This window comes from Nerophis ophidion, linkage group LG01 (assembly GCF_033978795.1).
Source record: "Nerophis ophidion isolate RoL-2023_Sa linkage group LG01, RoL_Noph_v1.0, whole genome shotgun sequence".
Taxonomy (NCBI): Eukaryota; Metazoa; Chordata; class Actinopteri; order Syngnathiformes; family Syngnathidae; genus Nerophis; species Nerophis ophidion.
Window position 1 is genome coordinate 76,794,116 of NC_084611.1, and position 17,964 is coordinate 76,812,079.

A 17,964-nucleotide genomic window follows, 5' to 3' on the forward strand; every position below is an offset into this window, starting at 1 on the left:
ACATCTATTTTACGACATTTTGTTCCCCTATAGTTCAAACGTGTAAAATATGGGAACAAGATTGTTTTCTTCAACACCTTTTTACGCTTCAATGTGAAAACACATTGTAGTCTACAATGGTCATTTTTGTTTTAAATGAGAGAATCTTTGCCGACACATTTAAGTCAGGAGATGTTGGAGAGTGGGCGGGGTCAAAGGCATCGTAATGTACAATAATTATGTTTTTGAAACGTTTATTTGCTTTTTAATATACATATATATGTATATATATATATATACAGTGGGGCAAAAAAGTATTTAGTCAGCCACCGATTGTGCAAGTACTCCCATTAAAAATGATGACAGAGGTCTGTAATTTTCATCATAGGTACACTTCAACTGTGAGAGACAGAGTGTGAAAAAAAATCCAGGAATTCACATTGTAGGAATTTTAAAGGATTTATTTGTAAATTATGGTGGAAAATAAGTATTTGGTCAACCATTCAAATCTTTCATTGATGGAAGGAGGTTTTGGCTCAAAATCTCACGATACATGGCCCCATTCATTCTTTCCTTAACACGGATCAATCGTCCCGTCCCCTTAGCAGAAAAACAGCCCCAAAGCATGATGTTTCCACCCCCATGCTTCACAGTAGGTGTGGTGTTCTTGGGATGCAACTCTATTCTTCTTCCTCCAAACACGACGAGTTGAGTTTATACCAAAAAGTTCTATTTTGGTTTCATCTGACCACATGACATTCTCCCAATCCTCTGCTGTATCATCCATGTATCCATTTCGGTATAAACTCAATTCGTCGTGTTTGGAGGAAGAAGAATACTGAGTTGCATCCCAAGAACACCATACCTACTGTGAAGCATGGGGGTGGAAACATCATGCTCTGTGGCTGTTTTTCTGCTAAGGGGACAGGACGATTGATCCGTGTTAAGGAAAGAATGAATGGGGCCATGTATCGTGAGATTTTGAGCCAAAACCTCCTTCCATCAATGAGAGCTTTAAATGCTTGACCAAATACTTATTTTCCACCATCATTTACAAATAAATTCTTTAAAATTCCCACAATGTGAATTCCTGGATTTCTTTTCACATTCTGTCTCTCACAGTTGAAGTGTACCTATGATGAAAATTACAGACCTCTGTCATCATTTTAAGTGGGAGAACTTGTACAATCGGTGGCTGACTAAATACTTTTTTGCCCCACTGTATATATATATATATATATATATATATATATATATATATATATATACTTAGAATAGGCCGTGCAACTAATCATATCCTCTAAGTCAGTGTTTTTCAACCTTTTTTGAGCCAAGGCACATTTTTTGCGTTAAAAAAATATCTGGAGGCACACCACCATCAGAAATCATTAAAAAAACAAAACTCCGTTGACAGTAAAAAGTCGCTGTCGCAATTGTTGGATTTAACTTTAAACCATAACCAACTATGTATCAATATAGCTCTTGTCTCAAAGTAGGTGTACTGTCACCACCTGTCACATCAAGCCATTTTTTTGCTGTTTTCCTGTGTGTAGTGTTTTGGTTCTTGTCTTGCGCTCCTATTTTGGAGGCTTTTTCTCTTTTTTTTGGTATATTTTCTGCAGCAGTTTCATGTCTTCCTTTGAGCGATATTTCCCGCATCTACTATGGCTTAGCAATCAAGAATGTTTCAGTTGTTTTTATCCTTCTTTGTGAGGACATTGTTGACTGTCATGTCATGTTCGGATGTACATTGTGGACGACGTCTTTGCTCCTCATTAAGTCTTTGCTGTTGTCCAGCATTCTGTTTTTGTTTACTTTGTATCCAGTTCAGTTTGTGTTTGGTTCTGCATAGCCTTCCCTAAGCTTCAATGCATTTTCTTAGGGGCACTCACCTTTTGTTTATTTTTGGTTTAAGCATTAGATACTTTTTTACCTGCACGCTGCCTTCCGCTGCTTCCGACATCTACAAAGCAATTGTCTACCGGCTGCCACCTACTGATATGGAAGATTATTACAAGGTTACTCTGCCAAGCTCCAGACAGCACACATCATTTGCAGACTATAATTACTGGTTTGCAAAAAATATTCTTAACCCAAATAGGTGATATTAGATCATCTCCCACGGCAGCCCTGTGTAAGTCGTCGTGTTCAATGCTACTAGGGACAGATATCGCTCGGACAAATTGTATTACAATTCTATCCAATAGGGAATAAATACTTCTGATTTTAAGTGCATACATCGTGTCCTCTTTAAGCATCTTCTGGCTCCCAATTTAATGAATACAACGACACCACATAATATATTGCAAAAATCTGTTTGAATGTTGCTTCTGAACCGACTAGTCACTCTAAAAAGTTGTTTTTTTTGGTTGTTTTTTTTAAAGTATTGTAATTCATATTTTACTGTTTTTTTGTGCAAAAATACAATAAACTAGTAGAAAAATCACAAAAGTAAACAGCCTAGTAGTTAGAGTGTCCTCCCTGATATCGATAGGTTGTGAGTTCAAACCCCGGCCGAGTCATACCAAAGACTATAAAAATGGGACCCATTACCTCCCTGCTTGGAACTCAAGGGTTGGAAATGGGGGTTAAATCACCAAAAATTATCCCCGGGCGCGGCCACCGCTGCTGCTCACTGCTCCCCTCACCTCCCAGGGGGTGATCAAGGGTGATGGGTCAAATGCAGAGAATCATTTCGCAACACCTAAAGTGTGTGTGACAATCATTGGTACTTTAACTTTTAAATACAGAGCATTTTATCCTCGATTTACAAACCCCCTCCATTTTTGAACTTTTTGATGTTTATATTGAGCCTCGGACATTCATTTTGCGTCACGCCTGCCGGAAAAAAAACAGGGCTTAGCGTTTTTCTCAGCATATTATATACCTCCGAGACCCCGTTCTTCGCTGTTGGTTAATTTATGGCATTTTGCCAAAGTAAGGTATCCATGCATCCATTTTCTACCGCTTATTCCCTTTATGGGATCGCGGGGGGCACTGGTGCCTATCTCAGCTACAATCGGGCGGAAGGCGGTGTACACCCTGGACAAGTCGCCACCTCACCGCAGGGCCAACACAGATAGACAGACAACATTCACACTCACATTCACACACTAGGGCCAATTTAGGGTTGCCAATCAACCTATCCCCAGGTGCATGTCTTTGGAAGTGAATACCATGTAATTTTCCTGGAAGGCGCCTATCAAACTGACTTTGGGGGGCTGTATGAATGTCAGTGGTGCAGTGTACTGAGTAGTGGTACTCACCTTTAGCTGTGTCGAAGCAGCCAAAGTAGGCGGCCCTGTAGATGATTATTCCCTGCACGGATACGTTGAAACCCAGGTAGAGACCCTTGAGGCCGTCCGCCTTGAAAATCTTACTAATGCAGTTTCCCAGCCCAGTGAACTCTCTCTCGGCCGTCCCCTTCCCGATGTCGGCGGCCAGTCGCGTTCTGGCGAAGTCCAGAGGGTAGACGAAGCACAGCGACGTGGCGCCGGCCGCGCCGCCGGACGCCAGGTTGCCGGCGAAGTAGCGCCAGAACTGCGTTTTCTGATCCACGCCGCCCAGGAACACCTTCTTGTACTTGTCCTTGAAGGCAAAGTTGAGGGCCTGAGTGGGGAAGTAGCGGATCACGTTGGCCAGGTTTCCTCGCCAGAAGGAGAGAAAGCCCTGCTCCTTCGGGATCCTGGCCACGCAGTCCATGATGCCCTTGTACTGCATCTCAGCCGTGATCTGCTTGCTGGCATGTTGCACCTGGACAGACGGGGAGTGCAGAATTAGAACACAAACAAGCTCCTGGAGCTAAATCAGAGGACATTTGTACGCCATAGTCTTTGTGTGGCCTTATTTTTGGTCTTCAATTTTACTTAATTATTGTTATTGTTATTATTATTATTAGACTCTCAAAATGGGGCTTCATGTTGGCAGAGGGGTTAGTGCGTTTGCCTCACAATACAAAGGTCCTGCAGTCCTGGGTTCAAATCCAGGCTCGGGATCTTTCTGTGTGGAGTTTGCATGTTCTCCCCGTGAATGCGTGGGTTCCCTCCGGGTACTCCGGCTTCCTCCCACTTCCAAAGACATGCACCTGGGGATAGGTTGATTGGCAACACTAAATTGGCCCTAGTGTGTGAATGTGAGTATGAATGTTGTCTGTCTATCTGTGTTGGACCTGCGATGAGGTGGCGACTTGTCCAGGGTGTACTCCGCCTTCCGCCCGATTGTAGCTGAGATAGGCGCCAGCGCCCCCCGCGATCCCAAAAAGGAATAAGCGGTAGAAAATGGATGGATGGACTCTCAAAATGCGCCCTGTCACACATAACACACTCAGTATGTGTACATGCACTACAAAAAGACTTAATTTTGTTTTTACAAGCTTTTCAAAAAGCTTGTAAAACATTTATATTTGTAAATACAAATATAAAGGTTTTTACATGCATATTTTTATATGTATGTATATATATATATATATATATATATATATATATATATGTACCCCACTTTCCGCCCGAATGCAGGTGAGATAGGCTCCAGCACCCCCCGCAACCCCAAAAATGGACAAGCGGTAGAAAATGGATGGATGGATGGATATACAGTATATATATATATATATATATATATATATATATATATATATATATATATATATATATATATATATATATATATATATGTGGGTGTGGGAAAAATCACAAGACTACTTCATCCCTACAGAACTGTTTCATGAGGGGTTCCCTCAATCATCAGGAGATTTTAATGGAAGGATTCACATACAATGGTTTGTATAGGGCACAGAGTGGGTGGGTACAGGCAGGCGTATATATATTGGTATGTCAGACTTAGCCCTGTCTTGGTTTAACTCTTATCTTACTGATAGGATGCAGTGTGTCTCCCATAACAATGTGACCTCGGACTACGTTAAGGTAACGTGTGGAGTTCCCCAGAGTTCGGTCCTTGGCCCTGCACTCTTCAGCATCTACATGCTGCCGCTAGGTGACATCATACGCAAATACGGTGTTAGCTTTCACTGTTATGCTGATGACACCCAACTCTACATGCCCCTAAAGCTGACCAACACGCCGGATTGTAGTCAGCTGGAGGCGTGTCTTAATGAAATTAAACAATGGATGTCCGCTAACTTTTTGCAACTCAACGCCAAAAAAACGGAAATGCTGATTATCGGTCCTGCTAGACACCGAACTCTATTTAATAATACAACTCTAACATTTGACAACCAAACAATTAAACAAGGCGACACGGTAAAGAATCTGGGGATTATCTTCGACCCAACTCTCTCCTTTGAGTCACACATTAAAAGCGTTACTAAAACGGCCTTCTTTCATCTCCGTAATATCGCTAAAATTCGCTCCATTCTGTCCACTAAAGACGCTGAGATCATTATCCATGCGTTTGTTACGTCTCGCCTCGACTACTGTAACGTATTATTTTCGCGTCTCCCCATGTCTAGCATTAAAAGATTACAGTTGGTACAAAATGCGGCTGCTAGACTTTTGACAAGAACAAGAAAGTTTGATCACATTACGCCTGTACTGGCTCACCTGCACTGGCTTCCTGTGCACTTAAGATGTGACTTTAAGGATTTACTACTTACGTATAAAATACTACACGGTCTAGCTCCATCCTATCTTGCCGATTGTATTGTACCGTATGTCCCGTCAAGAAATCTGCGTTCAAAGGACTCCGGCTTGTTAGTGATTCCCAAAGCCCAAAAAAAGTCTGCGGGCTATAGAGCGTTTTCCGTTCGGGCTCCAGTACTCTGGAATGCCCTCCCGGTAACAGTTCGAGATGCCACCTCAGTAGAAGCATTTAAGTCTCACCTTAAAACTCATTTGTATACTCTAGCCTTTAATTAGACTCCCTTTTTAGACTAGTTGATCTGCCGTTTCTTTTCTTTTTCTTCTATGTCCCACTCTCCCTTGTGGAGGGGGTCCGGTCCGTTCCAGTGGCCATGTACTGCTTGCCTGTGTATCGGCTGGGGACATCTCTGCGCTGCTGATCCGCCTCCGCTTGGGATGGTTTCCTGCTGGCTCCGCTGTGAACGGGACTCTCGCTGCTGTGTTGGATCCGCTTTGGACTGGACTCTCGCGACTGTGTTGGATCCATTGTGGATTGAACTTTCACAGTATCATGTTAGACCCGCTCGACATCCATTGCTTTCCTCCTCTCTAAGGTTCTCATAGTCATCATTGTCACCGATGTCCCACTGGGTGTGAGTTTTCCTTGCCCTTATGTGGGCCTACCGAGGATGTCGTGGTGGTTTGTGCAGCCCTTTGAGACACTAGTGATTTAGGGCTATATAAGTAAACATTGATTGATTGATTGATTGATATATATATATATATATATATATATATATATATATATATATATATATATATACATATATATATACAGTATACATATACAGGGGCGCCGAAAAGGGGGGGTAAAGGAGACGGATTCTAGGGGCCCATGATGGAGGGGGGCCCAGAGAGGCCCCTAATGATGATGAAATTATAACACAGAAGGGTCCTGTAAATATACAGGGGCCCTGTAAAGATTCTTTTCATGGGGTCCATATATATATATATATATATATATATATATATATATATATATATATATATATATATATATATATATATATATATATGTATATATATATGTACATATATATGTACATATATATACATATATATATACTGTATATATATACAGTATACACATATATATATACATACATATATGTACATACATATACATACACACACACACACATTTATGTATATATATATATATATATATATGTGTATGTACATATATATATACATATATATACTGTATATATATACAGTATACACATATATATATACATACATATACGTACATACATATACACACACACACACACATATATATATATATATTATATATATATATATATATATATATATATATATGTATATGTATATGTGGGAAAAATAACAAGACTACTTCATCTCTACAGAACTGTTTCATGAGGGGTTCCCTCAATCATCAGGAGATTTTAATGGAAGCATTTACATACAATGGTTTATATAGGGCACAGAGTGGGTGGGTACAGGCAGGCGTAGGGGCGTGGTGATTGGCTCATGTGTTACCATGTGTACCCACCCACTCTGTGCCCTATATAAACCATTGTATGTGAATGCTTCCATTAAAATCTCCTGATGATTGAGTGAACCCCTCATGAAACAGTTCTGTAGAGATGAGGTAGTCTTGTGATTTTTCCCACGCCTACATATTGCGCTCTACCACGGTATCGAGCACTATTCCCTGGATAATCCAATCAATATATATATATATATTTATATTATCATATATATATATAGAAATATATGTATATATATACAGTCGCGATCAAAAGTTTACATACACTTGTAAAGAACATAATGTCATGGCAGTCTTGAGTTTCCAATACTTTCTACAACTCTTATTTTTTTGTGATAGAGTGATTGGAGCACATATTTGTTGGTCTCAAAAAAATATTCATGAAGTTTGGTTCTTTTATGAATTTATTATGGGTTTACTGAAAATGTGACCAAATCTGCTGGGTCTAAAGTATACATACAGCAATGTTAATATTTGGTTACATGTCCCTTGGCAAGTTTCACTGCAATAAGGAGCTTTTGGTAGCCATCCACAAGCTTCTGGTTGAATTTTTGACCACCTCTCTTGAAAAAATGTGTGGAGTTGGTTTACATGGACTTGTTTCTTCAGCATTGTCCACACGTTTAAGTCAGGACTTTGAGAAGGCCATTCTAAAAGTGTAATTCTAGCCTGATGTAGCCATTCCTTTACCACTTTTGACGTGTGTTTGAGGGTCATTGTCCTGTTGGAACACCCAACTGCTCCCAAGTCCCAACCTCCGGGCTGATGATTTTAGGTTGTCCTGAAGAATTTGGAGGTAATCCTCCTTTTTCATTGTCCCATTTACTCTCTGTAAAGCACCAGTTCCATTGGCAGCAAAACAGGCCCAGAGCATAATACTATCACCACCATGCTTGACAGTAAGGACGGTGTTCATAAAAGAACCAAACTTCATGAATGTTTTTTGTGACCAACAAGTATGTGCTCCAATCACTCTATCACAAAAAAATAAGAGTTGTAGAAATTATTGGAAAATCAAGACACCCATGACATTATGGTCTTTATCAATCATCAATCAATCAATTAATCAATGATTATTTATACAGCCCTAAATCACTGGTGTCTCAAAGGGCTGCACAAACCACAACACAAACCACAACGACATCCTCGGTAGAGCCCACATAAGGGCAAGGAAAACTCACACCCAGTGGGACGTCGGTGATAATGATGACTATGAGAAACCTTGGAGAGTACCGCATATGTGGGCAACCCCAACCCTAGAGGGTTCTTTACAGGTGTATGTAAACTTTTGACCACCACTGTATGTATTCATATATAAACAGTTTTTTTCAAAGTAAAGCCAACAAGTTAAATAATATATGAATACATCTTCGGTCCCTTCCAAAGTTTCTCCTAGTTCCCATTGGGTTGAGTTTTTTCTTGCCCTGACGCGGGATCGGAGGGTGTCGTTGTGGCTTGTGCAGCCCTTTGAGACATTTGTGGTTAAGGGCTGTATCAGTCAGTTTTGATTGATTGATTGATTGATTGATTTAGAAGCAGCTTTGCGCTACATTGTGTTGTTTGCTTGCTGCTGTCACAGCTAGAAAGTGTCATCAACATGCATTATCACGATATGACGATATAAATAAAAGCTCTATCGCACTCCTAGTTGATATCATTCATTTGGTCTATATGGCCAAACTCTAACTGTTTAGGGCAGGGGTCACCAACCTTTTTAAAACCAAGAGCTACTTCTTGGGTACTGATTAATGCGAAGGGCTACCAGTTTGATACACACTTTAAAAAATTGCCAGAAATAGCGAATTTGCTCAATTTACCTTTAATAAATTAATCTATATATACATATTAAAAAATGGGTATTTCTGTCATACATTTTTTTTCCTTTTACGGAAGGTTTTTTGTAGAGAATAAATGATGAAAAAAACACTTAAATGAACGGTTTAAAAGAAGAGAAAACTGGAAAAAATGAAAATTAAATTTTGAAACATAGTTTATCTTCAATTTCGACTCTTTAAAATTCAAAATTCAACCGAAAAAAACCAAGAGAAAAACTAGCTAATTTGAATCATTTTGAAAAAATAAAAAAAATAATTTATGGAACATCATTAGCAATTGTTTTCTGATTAAGATTAATTTTAGAATTTTGATGGCATGTTTTAAATAGGTTAAAACCCAATCTGCACTTTGTTAAAACATAACAATGTGACCTCGGACTACGTTAAGGTAACGTGTGGAGTTCCCCAGGGTTCGGTCCTTGGCCCTGCACTCTTCAGCATCTACATGCTGCCGCTAGGTGACATCATACGCAAATACGGTGTTAGCTTTCACTGTTATGCTGATGACACCCAACTCTACATGCCCCTAAAGCTGACCAACACGCCGGATTGTAGTCAGCTGGAGGCGTGTCTTAATGAAATTAAACAATGGATGTCCGCTAACTTTTTGCAACTCAACGCCCAAAAAACGGAAATGCTGATTATCGGTCCTGCTAGACACCGAACTCTATTTAATAATACAACTCTAACATTTGACAACCAAACAATTAAACAAGGCGACACGGTAAAGAATCTGGGTATTATCTTCGACCCAACTCTCTCCTTTGAGGCACACATTAAAAGCGTTACTAAAACGGCCTTATTTCATCCCCGCAATATCGCTAAAATTCGCTCCATTCTGTCCACTAAAGACGCCGAGATCATTATCCATGCGTTTGTTACGTCTCGCCTCGATTACTGTAACGTATTATTTTCGGGTCTCCCCATGTCTAGCATTAAAAGTTTACAGTTGGTACAAAATGCGGCTGCTAGACTTTTGACAAGAACAAGAAAGTTTGATCACATTACGCCTGTACTGGCTCACCTGCACTGGCTTCCTGTGCACTTAAGATGTGACTTTAAAGTTTTACTACTTACGTATAAAATACTACACGGTCTAGCTCCATCCTATCTTGCCGATTGTATTGTACCATATGTCCCGGCAAGAAATCTGCGTTCAAAGGACTCCGGCTTATTAGTGATCCCCAAAGCCCAAAAAAAGTCTGCGGGCTGTAGAGCTTTTTCATTTCGGCCTCCAGTACTCTGGAATGCCCTCCCGGTAACAGTTCGAGATGCCACCTCAGTAGAAGCATTTAAGTCTCACCTTAAAACTCATTTGTATACTCTAGCCTTTAAATAGACTCCCTTTTTAGACCAGTTGATCTGCCGTTTCTTTTCTTTTTCTTCTATGTCCCACTCTCCTTTGTGGAGGGAGTCCGGTCCGATCCGGTGGCCATGTACTGCTCGCCTGTGTATCGGCTGGGGACATCTCTGCGCTGCTGATCAGCCTCCTCTTGGGATGGTTTCCTGCTGGCTCCGCTGTGAACGGGACTCTCGCTGCTGTGTTGGATCCGCTCTGGACTGGACTCTCGCGACTGTGTTGGATCCATTATGGATTGATCTTTCACAGTATCATGTTCTCATAGTCATCATTGTCACCGACGTCCCACTGGGTCATTATTGTCACCGATGTCCCACTGGGTGTGAGTTTTCCTTGCCCTTATGTGGGCCTACCGAGGATGTCGTAGTGGTTTGTGCAGCCCTTTGAGACACTAGTGATTTAGGGCTATATAAGTAAACATTGATTGATTGATTGATAACAAATTGGACTAAGCTATATTTCTAACAAAGACAAATCATTATTTCTTCTAGATTTTCCAGAATTTTTTTTTCAAACAAATTCAAAAGAATTTGAAATAAGATTTTAATTTGATTCTACAAATTTTCTAGATTTGCCAAAATATTTTTTAAAATTTTAATCATAATAAGGTTGAAGAAAGATTTCACAAATATTCTTTGTCAAAAAAACAGAAGCTAAAATGAAGAATTATATTAAAATGTATTTATTATTCTTTACAATAAAAAAATAAAAAAAACTTGAACATTGATTTAAATTGTCAGGAAATAAGGGGAAGGAATTTAAAAGGTAAAAAGGTATATGTGTTTAAAAATCCTAAAATCCTTTTTAAGTTGTATTTTTTTTCTAAAATTGTCTTTCGGAAAGTTATAAGAAGCAAAGTAAAAAAATTAATGAATTTATTTAAACAAGTGAAGACCAAGTCTTTAAAATATTTTCTTGGATTTTCAAATTCTATTTGAGTTTTGTCTCTCTTAGAATAAAAATGTTGAGTAAAGCGAGACCAGCTTGCTGGTAAATAAATAACATTTAAAAAATAGAGGCAGCTCACTGGTAAGTGCTGCTATTTGAGCTATTTTTAGAACAGGCCAGCGGGCGACTCATCTGGTCCTACCTGGTGTCCGCGGGCACCGCGTTGGTGACCCCTGGTTTAGGGTGAAGCACACTTGGATTCTTGTCAATCATCTTGGTCTTACGCTAAAATTGCTGTTTTTATGCTTCACTAGTGTGAGTGGTTCATTTATTTTTACACTTGTATGTCAGTTCAGACTTTTACAATGTGAGGCGCCCCACAGCTTGTCGTCCTGACAGGTAAGCCCGAATGTTTTGTTGTTTTCACACCTCACTGAGAGCGGCGGTGAACTTCTTTTTACACTTGTGTGATAAATACCATCAATAAAAATAATAATAATAATAAAAATATAATTTTTGACACTGTCAGTCGTTCCTTTAAGGTTCCACTCCCTTATTGTGTTTACGAGTATGTACCTTTCACACTTGAACCGATACGGTACCAATTATGACATTTGTTCATGTATTGTATTCATTAATTGTTTGATAATATATATATATATATATATATATATATATATATATATATATATATATATATATATATATATATATTCATCATTTAAAACTGAGCTAATAATGATCACTGTTCTGTCCAGTAGTTAGTTTTCTTACACAAGCATTGCATAGTCGACTGTGCATGCAGTTGCAATTCTAAGACATTGGAGGGCAGTAGTGTACCGACAAGATTGTGTTTCGTAACCAGAAAGTTATGTTAAGCCATTCAAAGTGTTTATACTGTAAGTTTTGTACTTATAGTGCACACCAGCTCTTTGATGCTAACGTGCATCTTAGTTGTGGTTTTACATGACCAAATTTGGAGGTGTTGAAATCGCTAACGCTAATCAGTAGCATGTCTATGCCAAAGCCAGTGGAAATTAGCATCGAGCTAGCACATTTTTGATAAGTGGAACATATTCCATTAGGCATGCTTCCTTTTTTTAGCATTGGAAAATTACAATATTGTGTGACCTATAAGCAGTCAGTCTGAGCGCTTCTAACGTGCTTGTTTCCCCACCAAGTATTTGAGCCGGTGCCGAATCTACAACCGGACGTGACCTCTCGTGAAACAAACATCGACAATATTTGGTACCCATCTCTAATTGTGTTCATCAGGAGAAGTGGTTCACTTCATTTTACACTTGCGCAACAATTAAAGCATGTTACAAAGTTGGACCCTTAACCATAAGACCAAGTTTTATTATGGAGAGACCCAACGTCCTCCGTGATTGTGTTTAGACAAAATTAAGCCGACTCAAGGATAGGAAGACTTGAAGGCGAAGGATTAAATAAGCGACGTCACTATGAATGTTTGGCTGAAAACCAGACTCATAAAAACAAACGTCCACTGCAGAGGACACTGGTTATTGTTAACAGAGGTTAACTTCTTTGTACACGCAAATAGGACAAAAAAAAAAGGCCTGTGTGGCAACATTTTGACCCTGGAACGGATTATTTCCTTCTCCATGATTTCCTATGATCCAATAAAATCAACGCCCTGCGATGAGGTGGCGACTTGTCCAGGGTGTACACCACCTTCCGTCTGATTGTAGCTGGGATAGGCACCAGCAACCCCCGCGAACTCAAAGGGAATAAGCACTAAAAAATGGATGGATGGATGGATGTAATAATATCAACCGTTTTTGGGATGGATTAGATAAAAGGTGTCCAACTCAAGGCCCGTGACCTCATTTTATCTGGCCTGCAGACTCCTGGAAATGAGTCAAAAACGTACTTCATATTTTCTCACTGAATGTAACAGATTTTTTTTGTATTTTGACAGAAAAAATATGAGTCCTGCTTGAAATTGCATACCTTTTAAACTTGTAGCTGAGATAGGCGCCAGCGCCCCCCGCGACCCCGAAAGGGAATAAGCGGTAGAAAATGGATGGATGGATGGATAGTATCCATTATCGCAACAAATATTACACTATATTATCATACTTTCCAAACATGTTTTTGTTTAAATAAAAAATAAATGCAAACTTAACTTTATAGCAAACTACCTATCAAATTAATAAAAATGATAAAAAATTAAGTTGTTCTTTACAGTATATTACTGTAAATTGAAAGAAAAAGTACTACTGTTTTTTGTGTTAAAATACTGTTGACTGTACTGCCAGTTTTTGACTATAAAATTTACAGTTGTTGTTTTTATTATTTACAGTAACGATTATTACTGTAAATCAGGGGTGTCAAACTCATTTTAGATTGGGGCTACATGGAGAAAAATCTACTCCCAAATCACGGCATAATAACTTAAAAATAAAGACAACTTCAGATTTTTTTCTTTGTTTAAAAATAGAGCAATCACATTCTGAAAATTTACAAATCATAATGTTGTTGTTGTTTTTTTTACACTTACATGTTGCAGTTAATAGTGTTCTATCTTTATTTGTCGTTATTTATACTTTCTGAATGAATTCTGTGATAATGTTCATCAGACAACTCATTGATGTTCATTTTCAATTTATCAAGATAAAAATAAATATTGTTAAAATCAAATTACAGGATGGTATTTATGTAATTTGCTAATATTCCTTGATTAGTGCATGCACCAACATTTGTTTTTTTTATGTTTACATAAAATTATATGTATATACAAAGATACATATAATTGCTATTGCGACATCTAGTGGCCACATTTAAAACAGCGGTTCATTTCATTTAAAAATGTCTAATTTGAATTCTTAGCAAACTTATCCCACGGGCCGGATAAAAACTGTTGCCGGCCTGATCCAGATGGAAGGACGTTGTTTTTAACGGTAGAAAAACTGGCAGCTAAGTTACCAGAATCAAAAAACAACTTCCATTAAAAATACAATGTTGTAAAAACCAATGTAAATTTAACACAAAAATTGTGGCAACTAAGTTGCGAGCCTTTTCCGTAAGCATCCCACCCAAAAAAACAGTGGTACTGTTTTTCCATTTACCGTAAAATGTTGTAAAAACAAAACAAAAGCCATATTTTACAGTAAAATGTTGTTTTGCTGTAAAATGTACAGTCTACTTAAAACACTTGATATAATTATTAATGAAATCCAAAGGCAAATTCATACATTATTCACTGTTACAAGCAGCCAAAACTACCATGTGGCCCTCAATGAAAACCACTTTGACATCCCTGGACTAGAGTGACCTCTGACCTCACAAGGAGAGACAAATCCAAAACCTCCAAACATTTATTTTCTAGGTTTTTCCACTTCCTTTCGCACCATTTTTGCTCGAGTGGTCAAGTGTGCAGCACAGACTGTCACTTGAGAGCAGTCTACGTGCAGAGTTACACGCCCAAGTTAAATTTAGCACATCACTTCCACTGCTTATTACTGCATTACTAATAAAGCACTACACACACTTTGGACCAGGGGTCACCAACCTTTTTGACACCAAGAGCTACTTCTTGGGTACTGATTAATGCGAAAGGCTACCAGTTTGATACACACTTAAAAAAAATTGCAGAAATACCCAATTTGCTCAATTTACCTTTAATAGATAAATCTATATATATATATATATTCAAAAATGGGGATTTCTGTCTGTCATTCCGTCGTACATTTTTTTCCTTTTACGGAAGGATTTTTGTAGAGAATAAATGATGATAATAACACTTAATTGAACGGTTTAAAAGAAGAGAAAACTGGAAAAAAATTAAAATTAAATTTTGAAACATAGTTTATCTTCAATTTCGACTCTTTAAAATTCAAAATTCAACCGAAAAAAACAAGAGAAAAACTAGCTAATTCGAATCTTTTTGAAAAAACAAAAAAAAATAATTTATGGAACATCATTAGTAATGGGCTTCACGGTGGGAGAGGGGTTAGTGCGTCTGCCTCACAATACGAAGGTCCTGCAGTCCTGGGTTCAAATCCAGGCTCGGGATCTTTCTGTGTGGAGTTTGCATGTCCTCCCCGTGAATGCGTGGGTTCCCTCCGGGTACTCCGGCTTCCTCCCACTTCCAAAGACAAGCACCTGGGGATAGGTTGATTGGCAACACTAAATTGGCCCTAGTGTGTGAATGTGAGTGTGAATGTTGTCTGTCTATCTGTGTTGGCCCTGCGATGAGATGGCGACTTGTCCAGGGTGTACCCCGCCTTCCGCCCGATTGTAGCTGAGATAGGCGCCAGCACCCCCCGCGACCCCAAAAGTGAATAAGCGGTAGGAAATGGATGGATGGGGCATTAGTAATTTTTTCTGATTCAGATTAATTTTGGAATTTTGATGACATGTTTTAAATAGGTTAAAATCCAATCTGCACTTGGTTAGAATATATAACAAATTGGACCAAGCTATATTTCTAAGAAACACAAATCATTATTTATTCTAGATCCCCTCCCCCCCCCCAATTTTTTAAAACAAATATCAAAGAATTTGAAATAAGATTTAAATTTAATTCTACAGATGTTCTACATTTGCCAGAATATTTATTTGAATTTTCATCATAATAAGTTGAAGAAAAATTTTACTAATATTTTCGTCAAAAAAAAAAGACACTAAAATGAAGAATTGAACAAAAATGTATTTATTATTCTTTACAATAAAAAAAAAACTTGAACATTGATTTAAATTGTCAGGAAAGAAGAGGAAGGAATTTAAAAGGTAAAAAGGTATATGTGTTCAAAAATCCTAAAATCCTTTTTTAAATTGTATTTTTTTTTCTAAAATTGTCTTTCGGAAAGTTATAAGAAGCAAAGTAAAGAAATAAATGATTTTATTTAAACAAGTGAAGACCAAGTATTTAAAATATTTTCTTGGATTTTCAAATTCTATTTGAGTTTTGTCTCTCTTAGAATTAAAAATGTCGAGCAAAGCGAGACCACCTTGCTAGTAATTAAAAATAATTTAATAAATAGAGGCAGCTCACTGGTAAGTAATAATAATAATAATAATAATGGATTAGATTTATCTCACGCTTTTTTATTGTTAGATACTCAAAGCGCTCACAGAGAAGTGGGAACCCATCATTCATTCACACCTGGTGGTGGTAAGCTACATCTGTAGCCACAGCTGCCCTGGGGTAGACTGACGGAAACGTGGCTGCCAGTTTGCACCTACGGCCCCTCCGACCACCACCAATCATTCATTCATTCATTATTCATTCACCGGTGTGAGCGGCACCGGGGGCAAAGGGTGAAGTGTCCTGCCCAAGGACACAAAGGCAGCGATTTGGATGTCAATAGGTGGGAAGCGAACCTGCAACCCTCAGGTTTCTGGCACAGCCGCTCTGCCCACTACTCATGCTAGTGCTGCTATTTGAGTTATTTATAGAACAGGCCAGCGGGCGACTCACCTGTTCCTTACGGGCGACCTGGTGCCCGCGGGCCCCACGTTGGTGACCCCTGGTTTGGATCATTACACACTATTTTTCATTATGATTATTGTGGCTGAGATAGGCGCCAGCGCCCCCCGCTACCCCGTAAGGTACAAGCGGTAGGAAATGAATGGATGGATGATTGATTGATACTTTTATTAGTAGATTGCACAGTACAGTACATATTCCGTACAATTGACCACTAAATGGTAACACCCGAATAAGTTTTTCAACTTGTTTAAGTCGGGGTCCACGTTAATCAATTCATGGCCTTGAGGCCTCTTTTTTATGTCCCGTAGCATCGTGCTGTGCGTAAAACCAAATTGCGCTCTGCGCGCCTTTCCTGAGACTGGGCCTCCGTGCGCAATCCTTTACGCACAAATTGCGCACGGCGGCTGAAGCAAATACCGTATTTTATTATTATTCCTTTTTTTTTTTCCTTTCGATGCGTGTTTACCTGCAGCAAGAGTTTGACTCTCTCAATGGGAGCCACGGCTGTTTTGGAGATGGCAGCTGCGATGCCGCCGGCCAAAAAGTCCTTCATGAAACTGACCACCGCGTCCGACATGGTTGCTGCTGTCCAGACTCGAACACGGATCCTCCCGGGAAACCTGAGGCTGCTCCAAATGGAAGATGAGCCCCGGCGTGCGTCCTAATATACCCGCCTGGTTATATCGCGAGAATTTGCCCTGATGGATTTGCTGCAGGTCGAACCGACAAACGAGGCTGGATAAATTATCCGGGGTTATAGGTCACGTGGGTGAGCGTAGGGGACGTTTAAAGTACAAGTTCGTGTTGGTGCAGGGGTCATCAACGCAGTGCCCGCGGGCACCAGGTAGCCCGTAAGGACCACATGAGTCGCCCGCTGGCCTGTTCTAAAAATAGCTCAAATAGCAGCACTTACCAGTGAGCTGCCTCTATTTTTTCAATGTTATTTATTTACTAGCACGCTGGTCTCGCTTTGCTCAACTTTTTTATTCTAAGAGATACAAAATTCAAATAGAATTTGAAAATCCAAGGAAATATTTTAAAGACTTGGTCTTCACTTGTTTGAATAAATTCATTTATTTTTTTACTTTGCTTCTTATAACTTTCCGAAAGACAATTTTAGAGAAAAAATACAACCTAAAAAAGGATTTTAGGATTTTTAAACACATATACCTTTTTACCTTTTAAATTCCTTCCTCTTCTTTCCTGACAATTTAAATCAATGTTCAAGTATTTTTTATTTATTGTAAAGAATAACAGAATACAATAAAGAACACATTTTGATTTAATTCTTCATTGTA

General features: G+C 38.9%; 1 protein-coding gene across 1 annotated transcript in view; it reads right to left on the reverse strand.

Annotated features, from left to right (window-relative positions):
* Positions 1-17,376, reverse strand: part of slc25a4 (solute carrier family 25 member 4) — an 18,276-nt gene extending 900 nt beyond the window's left edge. The window contains exons 1-2 of the mRNA XM_061911904.1: positions 17,133-17,376; positions 3,246-3,732 (exon numbers count right to left, since the gene is read on the reverse strand). Coding sequence (XP_061767888.1) covers positions 3,246-3,732; positions 17,133-17,243 — 598 coding nt within the window. The 5' untranslated portion in view covers positions 17,244-17,376. The remainder of the gene's footprint in view (positions 1-3,245; positions 3,733-17,132) is intronic.
* Between the last annotated feature and the right edge of the window lie 588 nt (positions 17,377-17,964).